Source organism: Lynx rufus, unplaced genomic scaffold (assembly GCF_022079265.1).
Source record: "Lynx rufus isolate CCGP_SWC_20201006 ecotype Redwood Valley unplaced genomic scaffold, mLynRuf1.p SCAF_5, whole genome shotgun sequence".
Taxonomy (NCBI): Eukaryota; Metazoa; Chordata; class Mammalia; order Carnivora; family Felidae; genus Lynx; species Lynx rufus.
The window spans coordinates 154,646,710-154,660,339 of record NW_025814867.1 but is presented as its reverse complement, the minus strand read 5'-3'; the positions used below and the strand labels follow the sequence as shown (position 1 = coordinate 154,660,339).

Here is a 13,630-nt window from a genome sequence, read left to right as displayed (position 1 = left end):
GAGGTGAAAATGCACATGTGGGGATCACCCCCCAAGATTTACTACATTTTCTAGCATCTTTTGAAGATTCTACTTCAGAGTAGAATGGAAGAGTAAACATCCTTGGATAGTTGTGGGGTATAGTTTCATTTCATGCGCACACTTGATGAAATTTGCCAACAAAGGTACACAGAATGAAAAATAACTAAAAGCAGAAATGTTATTTCACAAAGTTTTGCAACAGCACCACCTAGTGATGAGCACACAAAACCACATCCTCAACACCACCCACCGCTTAAGGAAGGGCAAAATATGATAAACCAGCATAGCAAAAAAAACCCACACTGAAATCAAATTATCTCTTTCATTATAAGGAAGCAAACGTCCTGTTCTCTTTCTCCAGTGACTATTGCTTCACTTACTAATGGCTTGAAATTCCCTTTTTTTCCCCCCCTCTTGCCTAGGTATCACCAAACGCATCTATCTAATCATTGAAAGGGGGTCTTTCAAGGTTTGGCGTAGCGGCTAGATCACAGCTCGCGGGTGACATCTGTCTTCGTTCATTACTTCTGCTTCCCCCAAGTTGGCAACATCCCTGTCTGGAAGCTGAACCCACTCGGCTGGCCCCCGATGCTTCTGGAAGCTATGGCTCGGCACCGCACCTGGTGAGACAGTGTGGTGCAGATTTGCTCGGCAGGTGGACAGACCAGGGTCCCTTCCCAGGCGAATACTTTTCTGGCCGTGTGTTCCTGAGCGTGTGACCTGGGGCTGGTTGGTCTGTCGGATTCGGACACCATCTCCTTGCAGGGTGAACAGGGCGGGGCGGCCCGGGGATCCTGTCCAGTCCTTGTGACCCCTTAAACGTGCTGATCTATATACATGGTTTAGATGGTTAGACGTGGCCTCACGTCCCGAAGTACTCTATTCTCCGCCAGGTACATCATCCCCCTACCCTCAATTTTATCTTTCACGCTTCCCAGGAACCCATCTGGCAGCAGTGGAGGCGAGCGGAACATGACACGCGCCACGGCCAGCCACGTCGGAAGTGTGACTCGAACAAAAGCATGAAAACGACTCCAAGCCCAGTTAAGTCGAAAGCGGTGTTTATTCAAACAAACCAAGCTCCTCTGTTTCCTTCCCAACGGGATACATCTTAAAGTGGAGGAGCCTACAAGTGTAAAAAGACAAGGGCTTTAGAAAACCCGACTGTGAGGTGCCCAACCACGTGGACCGTGGCCGTGGCTGCGAAGCCACTTCCGAGGCGGGGCGCGTACCTCCTCCCGCCAACTGCTGGCCTAGCGCGCCCTCGGTTTCAATCACCGTGGCACGCCCCCAACGGAGGGACATCCCAAGAGGGACACCAAAAACAATCTTCAGCCTTGTCAGAAATGCAAGTTGCACGGAGGCGTGCACGGAAGATGTTCATCTGAGACACGCACGCCAATACGGTCTGCGAAGTGCTACGGTCGGCACCACTTGGGAATCCGAGGTTTGCAGCTTCCCGGCCCGAGCAGGCACACCCCAAGGCGGCAGCAAAGTCACCCTTCTTACGGGGGGGGGGGTGGGGGGAAAGAGTCACCACCTCCAGGGACCGGACGTGGAGATTTTAAGCCTGAAGTCTCCCTGACTGTGCAAATGAAAAGGAGCAGTAAGAAATACCTCATCGCGGATGGCAAAAATTCACCTTTCATTCACGCGTAGCAGATCCCAGCCATCGCTCCGGGGTTGAAACACGCTTATTACCGAAGTACAGATGACCTACGGGCACTCGCTCAGGCCGCCTCCTCCCGGGTTCCAGGTACCTCCCGGGCTACATAGGGCTGCCAAGCTCACGGATACAAGAATGTTACACGTGACACATTAGATGGTGCATGGCCTCCAATTAGGAAAGTGAAAAAACGATCCCGATTGTAACTCCCAGCCACAAAGCACACACGGTTATTTAGGAAGGCGGATGGACCCTCCCGGCCCAGCCTTTGGCTACGGGCAGATCTTCAAGAGAAAAACGTGCAGCCACATCACCCAGCACGATGTAGTTTAGAAACGCCAGACACGTGTACGTAACACTGACGCTAAGAAACCCAGAGAAGGCTCAGGACTAGGGAGAAACGCTGTACTGATTGGCTGAAGTCACGTGTCTTTATGACACTCGAAATTCACCCCGGGAACTCACGAGACTAGAGGTTCCGCAGACAGGCTGGCGTCACTACAATCCGGCCGACCCGCCCCCAGGATGACATTCTCCCCGAGGCAGGGCGTGGGCTCAAGCGGCGGCTGGAGTTCACTAGACACGTGGGGAGCCTACGGAACTGCGCCGATTCTGAACAGAACCAGGGTGAGCTGCGAGATGTGTGGCCTGTGAGATGCCACAAGGCCACGCTTGTGCACAGGGGCACAGGGGCTGACGCTTCTTTCTGCAAGTGTCTCTGACAGCAGGCGTCCCCCGAGGAGGAGTGCGGTCAGGGACCTGTCGGGATTCTTCCTGAGTCAGGGGGCTGCCCGGCAGGGTTGGGCGGACGTGACTGTGTCTGAGTCGCTCTGGCTTTCAAGGCAACTGTCTGATGCCCACACCCCTAAGGTAACTGCCAACCACCCACTCTGGCTGCGGCCCCTCGACCCTGCCCTAGGAACATCCCAGTGTACAACCTTGAGTCTACGGCCTAAGGACTAGGTCTTGCTTGGGAGTTCATGTGTCTCTAGTTGTGTTAGAATACAGGTGTTCTAATATGGCTGTAAAGCAAGTTTCCCTTTAGAGGTTCCTTTGGAAAATTCTTGGAAAGTATGGGTGCAAAAAAATCATTTCCAGGGGGTGGAAATGAGTTGCCTATGACATCCTGGGACGTCCTCAGTTTGCCCAGCAGATCCTTCACAGCCATCTGCCGACAAAGGATCCGGCTTCCTACCCCACCTCCCTTCTCAGATTCTAGAACCTTCGAAGTCCCAATCACCCCCTTCCCTGGTCCTCGAATGAACCAATCTTCACCTGGCTTGGGCAATGCGAAGTGTAAGGGGCCGCGTTATCATGTTGCCCATGCTGACACCTGACCCGTGACTCCGGCTTGAATGTTCTTGAAGTTTCGGGCTTGCTGCTGTAGAGAGTAAATCCCACCTGCCACTGATTCAGCAACCCTAAGGGTAAGAAACGTGAGGATTCCCGGAATTAATTCGAGCAGCTTTTCCCAAACTGCGAATTCCACTTATGTAGTCGCCATACTTTGGATTACGTGTTTATTTCCCTTCCCCACTCTTAAAATGTATTTTTCCAGTTTTGCCACGTAATTGGTCAACCGACAGAAGTTCTGATCGGAAATTCTTAAAACCCACTACAAATGTATGCGAGAGCTTCTGCTGTATGGAGTCTTCTTGGCGCTAAAAACCTCGTCCCTCTCTTGGCAAAACCCAAATTCTACATTTTATGATGTTTAGTTGTTTTTCCTAAAACAGAAAAAAAAAAAACCCTCTTGGTGGCAAAGTATTGGCTCTGAACAGTTGTGATATCAATTCTAATGAGTCTGTTCAAGACAAGAACATCTGGGGAGTCCACCCAAGTATCTGGTTTCCACGAAGAAGAATAAGTTGGGGAAACTCTACTATTGATGCTTATGGAACAGGTTTTTGGGCGGGGGGGAGGGCAGGGATTTATCTCCCGTGTCATCATGAGGCCCTGGGCCAGAACTCAGAACTGAACTGTGACGGTAACCCACCACACGGGGGACCTGGAGAGAAGAACGTCACAAATTTTCATTTCCACGGGGACCTATTAAACGATCAAACAGTCCTTCCTCACTTCTTAAATAAGACAACGCTAAGTCAGAACCTTTTGCAAGATCTATCACCCACGGCTCTGCAGAGATGTCAGTGGTGGGGGCACTGCTGGGGATTACTTTCGTGATTCTGAGCCGTAACTGACCCCACCTTGATCTCCAACCACAACACTCTGCATTTCACAGGGAGTCTGGTTCCAAGTTTTCAGGAGTGGGCTGCATTCACGAAGGACAGCATTCCCAGAAGTCTCATGCGAGGGACCCGTTTCTTTAATGCCAGATACTGGTTTTTGGTTTAGAAAAAATACAGAATAGTGTGGTACCAATCACTGTGGCGCTTTTTAAAACTCCCGGGGGGGGGGGCGCCTGGGTGGCGCAGTCGGTTAAGCGTCTGACTTCAGCCAGGTCACGATCTCGCAGTCTGTGAGTTCGAGCCCCGCGTCAGGCTCTGGGCTGATGGCTCAGAGCCTGGAGCCTGTTTCCGATTCTGTGTCTCCCTCTCTCTCTGCCCCTCCCCCGTTCATGCTCTGTCTCTTTCTGTCCCAAAAATAAATTAAAAAACAAAAACAAAAAAAAAAAAACGTTGAAAAAAAAAAAAAAAAACTCCCGGGGGTGGGCAGGGGGAGGACTCAGTCCTCATCTTGTTTCTTGCTAGTTTTCAAAGAGGTCTAGAGACTGAAGACAGGACTGCATTTGGGGCTTCCAAATAACTTACCGAGAATATAAAATATCACCCTAGTAAAAAAAAAAAAAAAAAAACAACAACAAACCTATGGTTCACAAAGAAGCATCCCACTTCTCATGGGAGGGTTGACAAGGTTTGACAAAAGCATAATGCTAAGTTGCAGCTTTCAAGAAAGGACTGTCTTCCAGCATTTTCCATAGCGTGGTATAAGGTAAAAATGACACGGTCAGACCATTGCTACTTCCCTTCCTGTTCAAAGCAGGCCTGCTAGAAGGTTTCCCAAGCTCCGTATCAATTTACATAACTCGAGGAGGTGGGTGTCACGAACCAGGGTTTTGACTCAACGTCCAATTTTCGACAGCAAAGCATGACAGAAAAATGTCCCACATTCCACTGTCTATTTCATTCTGGTTGCTAACTTACACTTTTGTAATCTAAGCATTTCCATTAAAATGTCACATCCCATGACATCTGGGATGAAAAGGTGGCGAAATCTGATAGGAAACCCACAGCATTACAGCAAACTTCATCAGCTACCCTAGAGCTTGAAACTGACTTGCTGTCATCATGCATTCTGGGGACAGTGCCTGCTGGTCTAACACGAGCCCGGAAACCCAACACGAGAGACTGGAACAGAAGACATCCGTGTGAAGGACGAGGCGGCAAAACCGCCCGGGTCACCTCTGCAGTTCCCTCGTTTTAGTGCACGAGCTTGGATTTTCACCGCCAAGGGAAGACCCGGTCTGGGAGGACCGCCATCACTTCCGTGCAAAGTGGACCACAAAGCGGGAACCCATGAAAAAGCCAACAGGACAGGAGAGTTAGGCTTCCAGAGATTTCGAACTCTGAAATGTGCTCTGCAATTACTACCTGTCACCTAGCCGAGACCGGACCTGATGAGTATCCGATAAGGGAACCCCCCTCCTGCCATCCCATCTCTAGAGGGCCTCGTAACCTGCCATGTTCCAGCTGTTTCCTGAACAGAGCACAGAAGATCCACACTCTAAGATCAACTCAAACCTTCTGTTGCTGTAGTGTCCACAAGGACACCACGACATGTATAAGTGGCCCCACATCTCTGTGGTTGTCTATTCCTCAGGACGGACGTGCCCTGGTCCAGTGAGCATAGCAAATGGCTGACCCCCCCCTCCCCCACCGCGATGTAGCCTATTCTGAATATACGTGACGGTCCAGCCAGAGCAGAAACTCCAGTTAGCCCTCCCAGTAGGATTCCTGCATCCACCCAACTCACCCCAGTAGCAATGCAAAGTGAACATGGACTTGGGCACCCAAACAAGAGAGGGGATACTGGCTTTGAACTGTGAACGCTTCTAATTACATCTGATCACAGAAGGCTGACTACAGAGCATGAAGGATTTTTTTTTTTTTTTTTGCGAAGAAATTAGTTTATCAAATAAATGATAGCAAGAGGGAGGTTCCCCAAATAAAGATCGCACTGCACACCCACCTCGTCGCCGGAGACCGAACACGCCAAAGGAGAGCAGCGCGCAGGTCACGGATTTGTTCTCGCGGGTTCAGATGGCTACACTGGAGTCTAGGGGTTTTGCAGACGCGGACACATGGTCTGGAAGCACGGGAAAAGCCGAAGTTCCTTCAAGTCCTCCGCACATCTTGCGTCTTCCTTCCCCCCGAGTGTTGGTCACAAGGACGGGCATTCGGCCATTTCCCTACCTTCCTAAAAGGTAATAACCCAACCTACCTTCAGAGATCTGGAAAAAACAAACAACCAAGCCGGCGAAATAGGATCTGTTTTTCTCACCCAAACCCCACTTGTTAATTTTAAGTACGAGGACGCCTGTGGGATGATGGCCAGCTGGGCCCAGCGGAATGATGAGTCTTCCAGCCGAGGGCAACAAGGGCAGCAAGCAAGCTGCCTGCGGCCCCCACCCGGGCGCGGGGCCCCAGGCAAAGTCTCAGCAGAGGTAGCTTCTTATTTTCAGACCCACGGTACTACACAAGCACGAGCACAAAAGAGGAGGCTTCCCTTGCACTCTACCATGATGGACAACAGGCTTCCCGTCTTCAGAAGAGGCTGGTGAAGACCGTGGAGGGATGTTCTTCTCCCGGAGGATTCGAGCTCCCATTCAGACCACAGAGAGACCCAGAAAAGGGTTCTGTTTCCAACTCCGAAGCGGGCAGGATGGTCATATCATCAGGCCCCAGGTTGCTCCTCCTGCCGCCATATTGCAAGGCTCCCGTACACTCTGATCCAGGTTGAGGCCTGGTGCCAAATACCCTTCCATGCAATTAATATGAAAAGCTTCCCATCAGCTAAGAGGAGTTACGAACCATACGTACTCCCTTCTCCAGAGACGGGAGGAAGGGGAGAATGAGCCAAAGCTGGTCTTGGCTGCACACTTAGCCAGTCTGGCATAACCAGTCACATAAAGCCTGAAGCCCAATTCACTCTGTTTTGGTTTAGAATGAGGTGTTTTTTATTATAATTTTTCTTGGAAGTGAGGGAGAAGAAGGAAGCTTTAAAATCAAGAATCAAAATACAGTGAATCTGGAAGGCATCTGGGAGCAGAACAGATTTAAGACTAGTGGTTACAGGAAGGAACCCTGCCTTATGACCCCGGCTGCTGCACCTGAAACGGAATTCTCCTAACAGAGAGTTCAAGGTCGCGCACGAGCTCGGACCCTGCTCTTCATTTCCAGCGATGCCGGACGAGCGAGGACTCATCGTTGACAACCTCGGGGTCCGGGGGCAGGCGCCGACACCGGAAAGGAAGTAGCAGCAGGACGATCAGGGTAAGAAGGATGATTCCACACACGCTCATGAGAGTGTAGGAGACAATCCACAAAATGGGCTCATTCAAAGGCAGGGCGGGGACGCAGTTGCTGGCTATGTCGTCTGTTGAGAAAGGCCCAGAAATTTCAGACACTGGAGCACCGGCAATTTCTGGGGAGACAGAAAGGGGGAAAATCCACAGCTGTGAGGGGCGCGGCCCATCTCCGCCGTGTAGCGAGAGAGAGAACGCCTGCTCTGTGAGACCACGGCCTCACGGGTCAGGAGCCAGTGGCTCAGGCAGGGGACCTCTGCGTCAGCACGTTGTCACGGCGTTCAGCGCCCGCACCCGAGCACGGCACGTCCCGCGGTCTGCAGGTGCTGCACCCACGTGGGGGAGAGCGATGTGCAGAAGGGCACATCCAGAAGCCTCGGGGGCCCCGGCGAGGCCTGGCAGGGCCGCGGGGCCCGGCGGGCGAGGGCGCATCGCCCAGCGCCTGGGGAGGACGACCGAGACGGGGCGGCTGGGAGGGAAGGAGGGGAAGGAAGTAGGGAGGACAGTGGTATCTACGGCGAGGAGCTCGGCAGAGCCTGCCCGAAGCTCGGGGATGGCCCCGGAGCAGTCCGCCTGACTTCATGCCGCCTTCACGTCAGCCTGCCCCACGCTCCCTCCGGGCTCCAAGACCAGCCGGCCAGACCGGCCTGCCCAAGAGAGTCCTCCCTGCCCCGCATCTGCCCCGCGTCCCCCCTGCAGTGTATGAAGGGCCCAGAATCAGGAACGGTATGTGAGTGCAACACTGAATTCGCAGGAGACACGACTCCAGACACCGGGCTAGAGCTCTTACCGCGGACGAGGTCGGAAGGGTTCCTTCCTTCCTTCCTTCCTTCCTTCCTTCCTTCCTTCCTTCCTTCCTCTTCCTTCCTTCCTTCCTTCCTTCCTCTTCCTTCCTTCCTTCCTTCCTTCCTTCCTTCCTTCCTTCCTTCCTTCCTCTTCCTTCCTTCCTTCCCTCCGTCCCTCCTTCCTTCCTTCCTCTTCCTTCCTTCCTTTCTTCCTTCCTTCTTCTTCCTTCCTTCCTTCCTTCCTTCCTTCCTTCCTTCCTCTTCCTTCCTTCCTTCCTTCCTTCCTTCCTTCCTTCCTTCCTCTTCCTTCCTTCCTTCCTTCCCTCCCTCCCTCCTTCCTTCCTTCCTTCCTTCCTTCCTCTTCCTTCCTTCCTTTCTTCCTTCCTTCCTCTTCCTTCCTTCCTTCCTTCCTTCCTCTTCCTTCCTTCCTTTCTTCCTCCCCTTCTTTCCTTCCTTCCTTCCTCTTCCTTCCTTCCTTCCTTCCTTCCTTCCTTCCTCTTCCTTCCTTCCTTCCCTCCCTCCCTCCTTCCTTCCTTCCTCTTCCTTCCTTCCTTTCTTCCTTCCTTCCTCTTCCTTCCTTCCTTTCTTCCTTCCTTCCTCTTCCTTCCTTCCTTTCTTCCTCCCCTTCTTTCCTTCCTTCCTTCCTTCCTTCCCTCCCTCCCTCCTTCCTTCCTTCCTCTTCCTTCCTTCCTTCCTCTCTTCCTTCCTCTTCCTTCCTTCCTTTCTTCCTTCCTCTTCCTTCCTTCCTTCCTCTTCCTTCCTTCCTTCCCTCCTTCTTTCCTTCCTTCCTTCCTTCCTTCCTTCCTCTTCCTTCCTTCCTTCCTTCCTTCCTTCCTTCCTCTTCCTTCCTTCCTTCCCTCCCTCCCTCCTTCCTTCCTTCCTTCCTCTTCCTTCCTCTTCCTTCCTTCCTTTCTTCCTTCCTTCCTCTTCCTTCCTTCCTTCCTTCCTCTTCCTTCCTTCCTTCCCTCCCTCCCTCCCTCCTTCCTTCCTTCCTTCCTCTTCCTTCCTCTTCCTTCCTTCCTTTCTTCCTTCCTTCCTCTTCCTTCCTTCCTTCCTTCCTCTTCCTTCCTTCCTTCCTTCCTCTTCCTTCCTTCCTTTCTTCCTCCCCTTCTTTCCTTCCTTCCTTCCTCTTCCTTCCTTCCTTCCTTCCTTCCTTCCTTCCTTCCCCTTCCTTCCTTCCTTCCTTCCTCCCTCCCTCCCTCCCTCCCTTCCTTTCTCTTTTCTTTTTTTTTTAAGTAGGCTCCATGCCCAGGGAGCCCACCCAGGTGGGCTCAGTCAATTAAGCAACCAACTTCGGCTCAGGTCATGATCTCATGGCTCATGAGTTCGAGCCCCGCGTCGGACCCTGTGCTGACAGCTCAGAGCCTGGAGCCTGCTTCGGATTCTGTGTCTCCCTCTCTCTCTCTGCCCCTCCCCTATTCATGCTCTGTCTCTGTCTCAAGAATAAACATTAAAAAAAAAATTTTTTTTTTAACGAAAAAAAATTGTAGGCTCCATGCCCAGAGCAGAACCCAACACGGGGCTTAAACCCATGACCCTGAGATCAAGGCCTGAGCTGAGATCAAGAGTCGGATGCTTAAGGGACCTAGCCACTCGGGCGCCCCGGAGAGGATTTCTCAAAGCAAGTCTGGGGGTTATCAGTACTGCATTTCTCTACCATCAGATTTATCTGCCCCTTTCAGAAGCACAGAATTTATGTGGCATTTTACGTTTTACTTGGAAAAAGAAAACGGTCTTGCCACCCACTTCACCCATGTTTAATCGCAGAAATGAATATTGAGCCCCCAAAAAACATTGTCACTAAGCATTTGATTTTTCTGTATCTGGAAGCCTCAAGACCCTAAGGTCTGCCACATAACATCTTTTTTTGGTGAGGAAAGAAAAAGTCAAACAAACAATGGAATGATGGCCTTAGAAGAAGGGTTTAAAATGGGGGAAGAAACAGACGTGATTGGAACATTTTCCTGTTCATGGGGATTGTGTGTGTGTGTGTGTGTGTGTGTGGACTCACAGCGTCCTCTGAGTCAGCTGGAAGAGCGCAGCAAGGGACCAGAGCCTGTGTGTACCCAGGAACACAGGGGCGCTGGCCTCCTGTCCGTCCAGACGGCAGGTGCCGCGGCTGTGGTCACCATTTAAACAACAAACTCTTGGGCCATTTATATTTCTATTATAATTTCTGCCTTTTTCTCCTGAGCTGTAAGTATCCTTCACGTAGTAGAAACAAGTGGCAAGTGCCTTTCCAGAGCAGGTCCTCTGTCTTTTTTTTTTTTTTTTTTTTAATTTTTTTTTTTCAACATTTATTTTTTTGGGGACAGAGAGAGACAGAGCATGAACGGGGGAGGGGCAGAGAGAGAGGGAGACACAGAATCGGAAACAGGCTCCAGGCTCTGAGCCATCAGCCCAGAGCCTGACGCGGGGCTCGAACTCACAGACCGCGAGATCGTGACCTGGCTGAAGTCGGATGCTTAACCGACTGCGCCACCCAGGCGCCCCTCCTCTGTCTTTTAAAAAGCGTGTTTACTTTATAAATTGGGAAGCATGCTTAGTGCAGGTACCAAAACCAGCACCAGTGCAGAACGTGAGGCAATGAAAATCACCTAAAACCACTTTTGCTTCAAGATGGAGTAAGAGGGGCCACATTTACCCCCCTACACACCTGAAGCAACTAAAATACTGGACAAAATATATGATGAAACAGAGATTATCTGAAGATATTGCAAACTGCGCAAGGAGCCTGAGTCCCGAGGGATAGAGGAAAGTGGCCTTGAGAACGTTTCTGGGTTGTGGTGCAGGGAGGGGGACACGGGCAGAGGTGGGCAGCCTTCTGGGCGGGGGCGGGGCAGGGCTGGGAGGTCCAGGCAGGACTGAGAGGAGGGGCAGGGCAGAGGGGCAGGGCTGCGGGGACAGGGCAGGGCAGGGCTGGGAAGCAGGGCAGAGGGGCAGGGCTGGGGGCGGCACAGAGCAGGGCTGGGGGTGGGGGGCAAGGCAGGGCTGGGGACTGCTGGGGTTCACAAGGGCAGTGAGGGGCAGGAGGCAGCTGTAGACAGAAATTCCACACACTTCCAGAGGGCCCCCGCTGAGCCTTCAGCAGAGAGCTGACAAAATTGAGCGGAGGGCCCAAGATCCACTTGAAAGGCCTAGAAGGAACAGGGCTTGGAGCTCCTGTGCAGAGCTGACTACTGTATCTACCGCCAACTGCTCTTTCTGTCTACGCCGTGTCCCAGTGGAAAAAAACCCAAACCCAACTCGCAGGGCATGAGTCAGAGTACTAAGGGTCTCTCCTCCATCACGGGGAAAGGAACCATAGACCGCACAGCGCTCTGGTCTGATCTTAGAGGCTTCAAAGCAACACGGGCCACGGGCGCCTGGGTGGCTCAGTGGGTTGAGCGTCCCACTCTTGGTTTCAGCCCAGGTCCTGATCTTGTAACTGCTTTTCTAAAACGCGGGGATCGCGTTCTGGCGGATGGAACCCACGATCAAGGCTGACGGCAGTCCCGGCACCCGGTTGATGAGGTCGGTTGATGAGGTGGAGAATGAAACCAAAGGAGTCTGGCTACCCGGGAGGGGGTCCTCCGCAGGAGGCCCGTTTAGACAAACATCCAATATATCCGGAGGCAGTTTATCAGCCTGATTAGTAGCCAAACACATTCTGCAAGAGGCCCTGAGATCGGGAGCCTGCTTTAGGGCCATTCACAGCTGGACGCAGGGTACCTCAGTCTACCTGTTCTGTTGCCTGCAGAAGAGAGGACTTCAGTAGTCAGTAGGGGAGTCTGATGAAAAATAGTGAAGGCAGAATTCCATCACGGTCCAAGCCACATTCCGACACATATATAGTCCTTACAGACCACTTCCTAGGAAACAGTCCTTGGCTGGGTTTTAAGTCGGTCGGGTCCTAGTTTCGGCCGGCTCCCAGTGGAGGTCCCAGGGCCAGAAGCAGCCAGACCAGGGATGTGGAGGGGATCACATCAGACCAATGAGGAGGAAATCTCATAGGCGGTCGTGAAGGTTGGCAGCCGTCCTGGTGACTTAGGTGGCTGTCCCGTGCCCAAGACAGACAACGTCGTACAAGGACAGGGATAAAGAGAGGGCATCCAGTTCCTGGGTCTTACTACCAAATCGACCGGGGTCCTAACTTCCAGCCAAAGGGCGGGCTTTGTCCTCCCCGTGAAGCAGCCCTGGACTAGAGGATTACAGCCCGAGCGATTGACATCAAAGTGTTCCATGAGGACCAAACTTCTCGAAAAGCCCCTGAAATGCGAGTAAAGGAAGAAGAGAGAGGACTCACCTAGTTCGCACCGAGGCGCAGAGCCCAGAGGATGGAAAGACTCACAGCCCCACGTAAGGGCGCCGAAACGATGAAATTACGGAGTGGGGTTCGTCAGCAAACGGCTAAGAAAGAATTCTTGTGACGTCTCTGGTGCAAAAGGTGATTTTCTTCCAGCTCGGGGACAGGACCCGGGGGCAGAAAGAGCTGCACCGGGCTTGTGAGGAGTGACTGGCGATATACTTGTAAGTTAGTGGGGGTGAGGGGCGGCGTAAGTCTCTAAGGAACTTGGAAGCTAGGCTTTCAGGACCTTGAGGGGCTCGCTGCTGCCAAGATGAGGTTACCTTTGGTCTTTAATAAAACAAAACCACCAAGGCAGTAAGGCAGCCAGGAGGTCCCTGAGCAAGGTCACACTCGGCACGTGTCAGTGTCAGTGGGCTGCGAGCTGTAAGGAGATTTAACTTCAGCTACATTTCTCTTGCCTTTGTTTCCCTCATCAATCTCGGGGTTCCCGAGATCAAGCCCCACGCTATCAACACAGAGCCTGCTTGGGATTCTCTCTCCCTCTCTCTCTGCCCCTCCCCTGCTCCCGCTCTATCTTCTAAAATAAAAAAAATAAGCATTAAGGAAAAAAAAAAAAAGCAAGACAAGGCAGGACTCTAACTTAAATGTGACCCAGGAACCCATCTGAAGCACATTTGCAAGAATACAGGAGTATTCAGCACCGTTTTGGATACCTGGACCCAATTTTAACAAGCTGGGGCTTGAGTCACCAACAGGCAATTCTCACACCCCAGCTGGGTGTCCACGAATTCAACTCAATTCTGACACTGTCTACCCGGAAGCAGCATCAGATCCCACGGGTGAAGGGCTCAAGTCCTACAAAGCTGTCCCCCAACCCCCGACCTTCAGACATCAGTTAAAAGCCCAGGTTGTTACCTATGCTTCTGACTGATGAACTACAGACTGGAGGTACCAACCACCCCCACCTTGAGCTTCATTCATTTGCTAGAGAGGCTCACGGAACTCCGAGAGACTGGGTTACTTACTGAATTACCGGTTTACTATAAAAGGACAAAACTCAGGGGCAGCCAGATGGAAGAGGTGGCCAGGGCGAGGTCTGGGGGGAGGGGGAGGAGCCTCCGTGCCTGCAGGTGCCGCTCTCACCGTATTTCCACACATCCACCTGCCCCGAACCCTCTCCTTTTGGATTTTCATAGTGGGTTCGCTGCACAGACCAGATGGATGAAGTCACTGGCCAGTGGAGATGGCTTCGGTGACCAGCCCCTCCCTCCCCGGAGGCCAGGGGGAGGGACGGGAAGTTCCAACACTAATCACAGGCCAGCCCC

The 13,630-nt window shown here is 52.2% G+C and overlaps 1 protein-coding gene across 1 annotated transcript in view; it reads right to left on the bottom strand.

Moving 5' to 3' along the window:
- Positions 1 to 5,860: 5,860 nt before the first annotated feature.
- BACE2 (beta-secretase 2) overlaps positions 5,861 to 13,630 on the bottom strand; it is a 92,826-nt gene continuing 85,056 nt past the window's right edge. Inside the window, exon 9 of the mRNA XM_047099796.1 lies at positions 5,861 to 7,351. Within this exon, the coding sequence (XP_046955752.1) occupies positions 7,098 to 7,351 (254 nt within the window). The 3' untranslated portion in view covers positions 5,861 to 7,097. The remainder of the gene's footprint in view (positions 7,352 to 13,630) is intronic.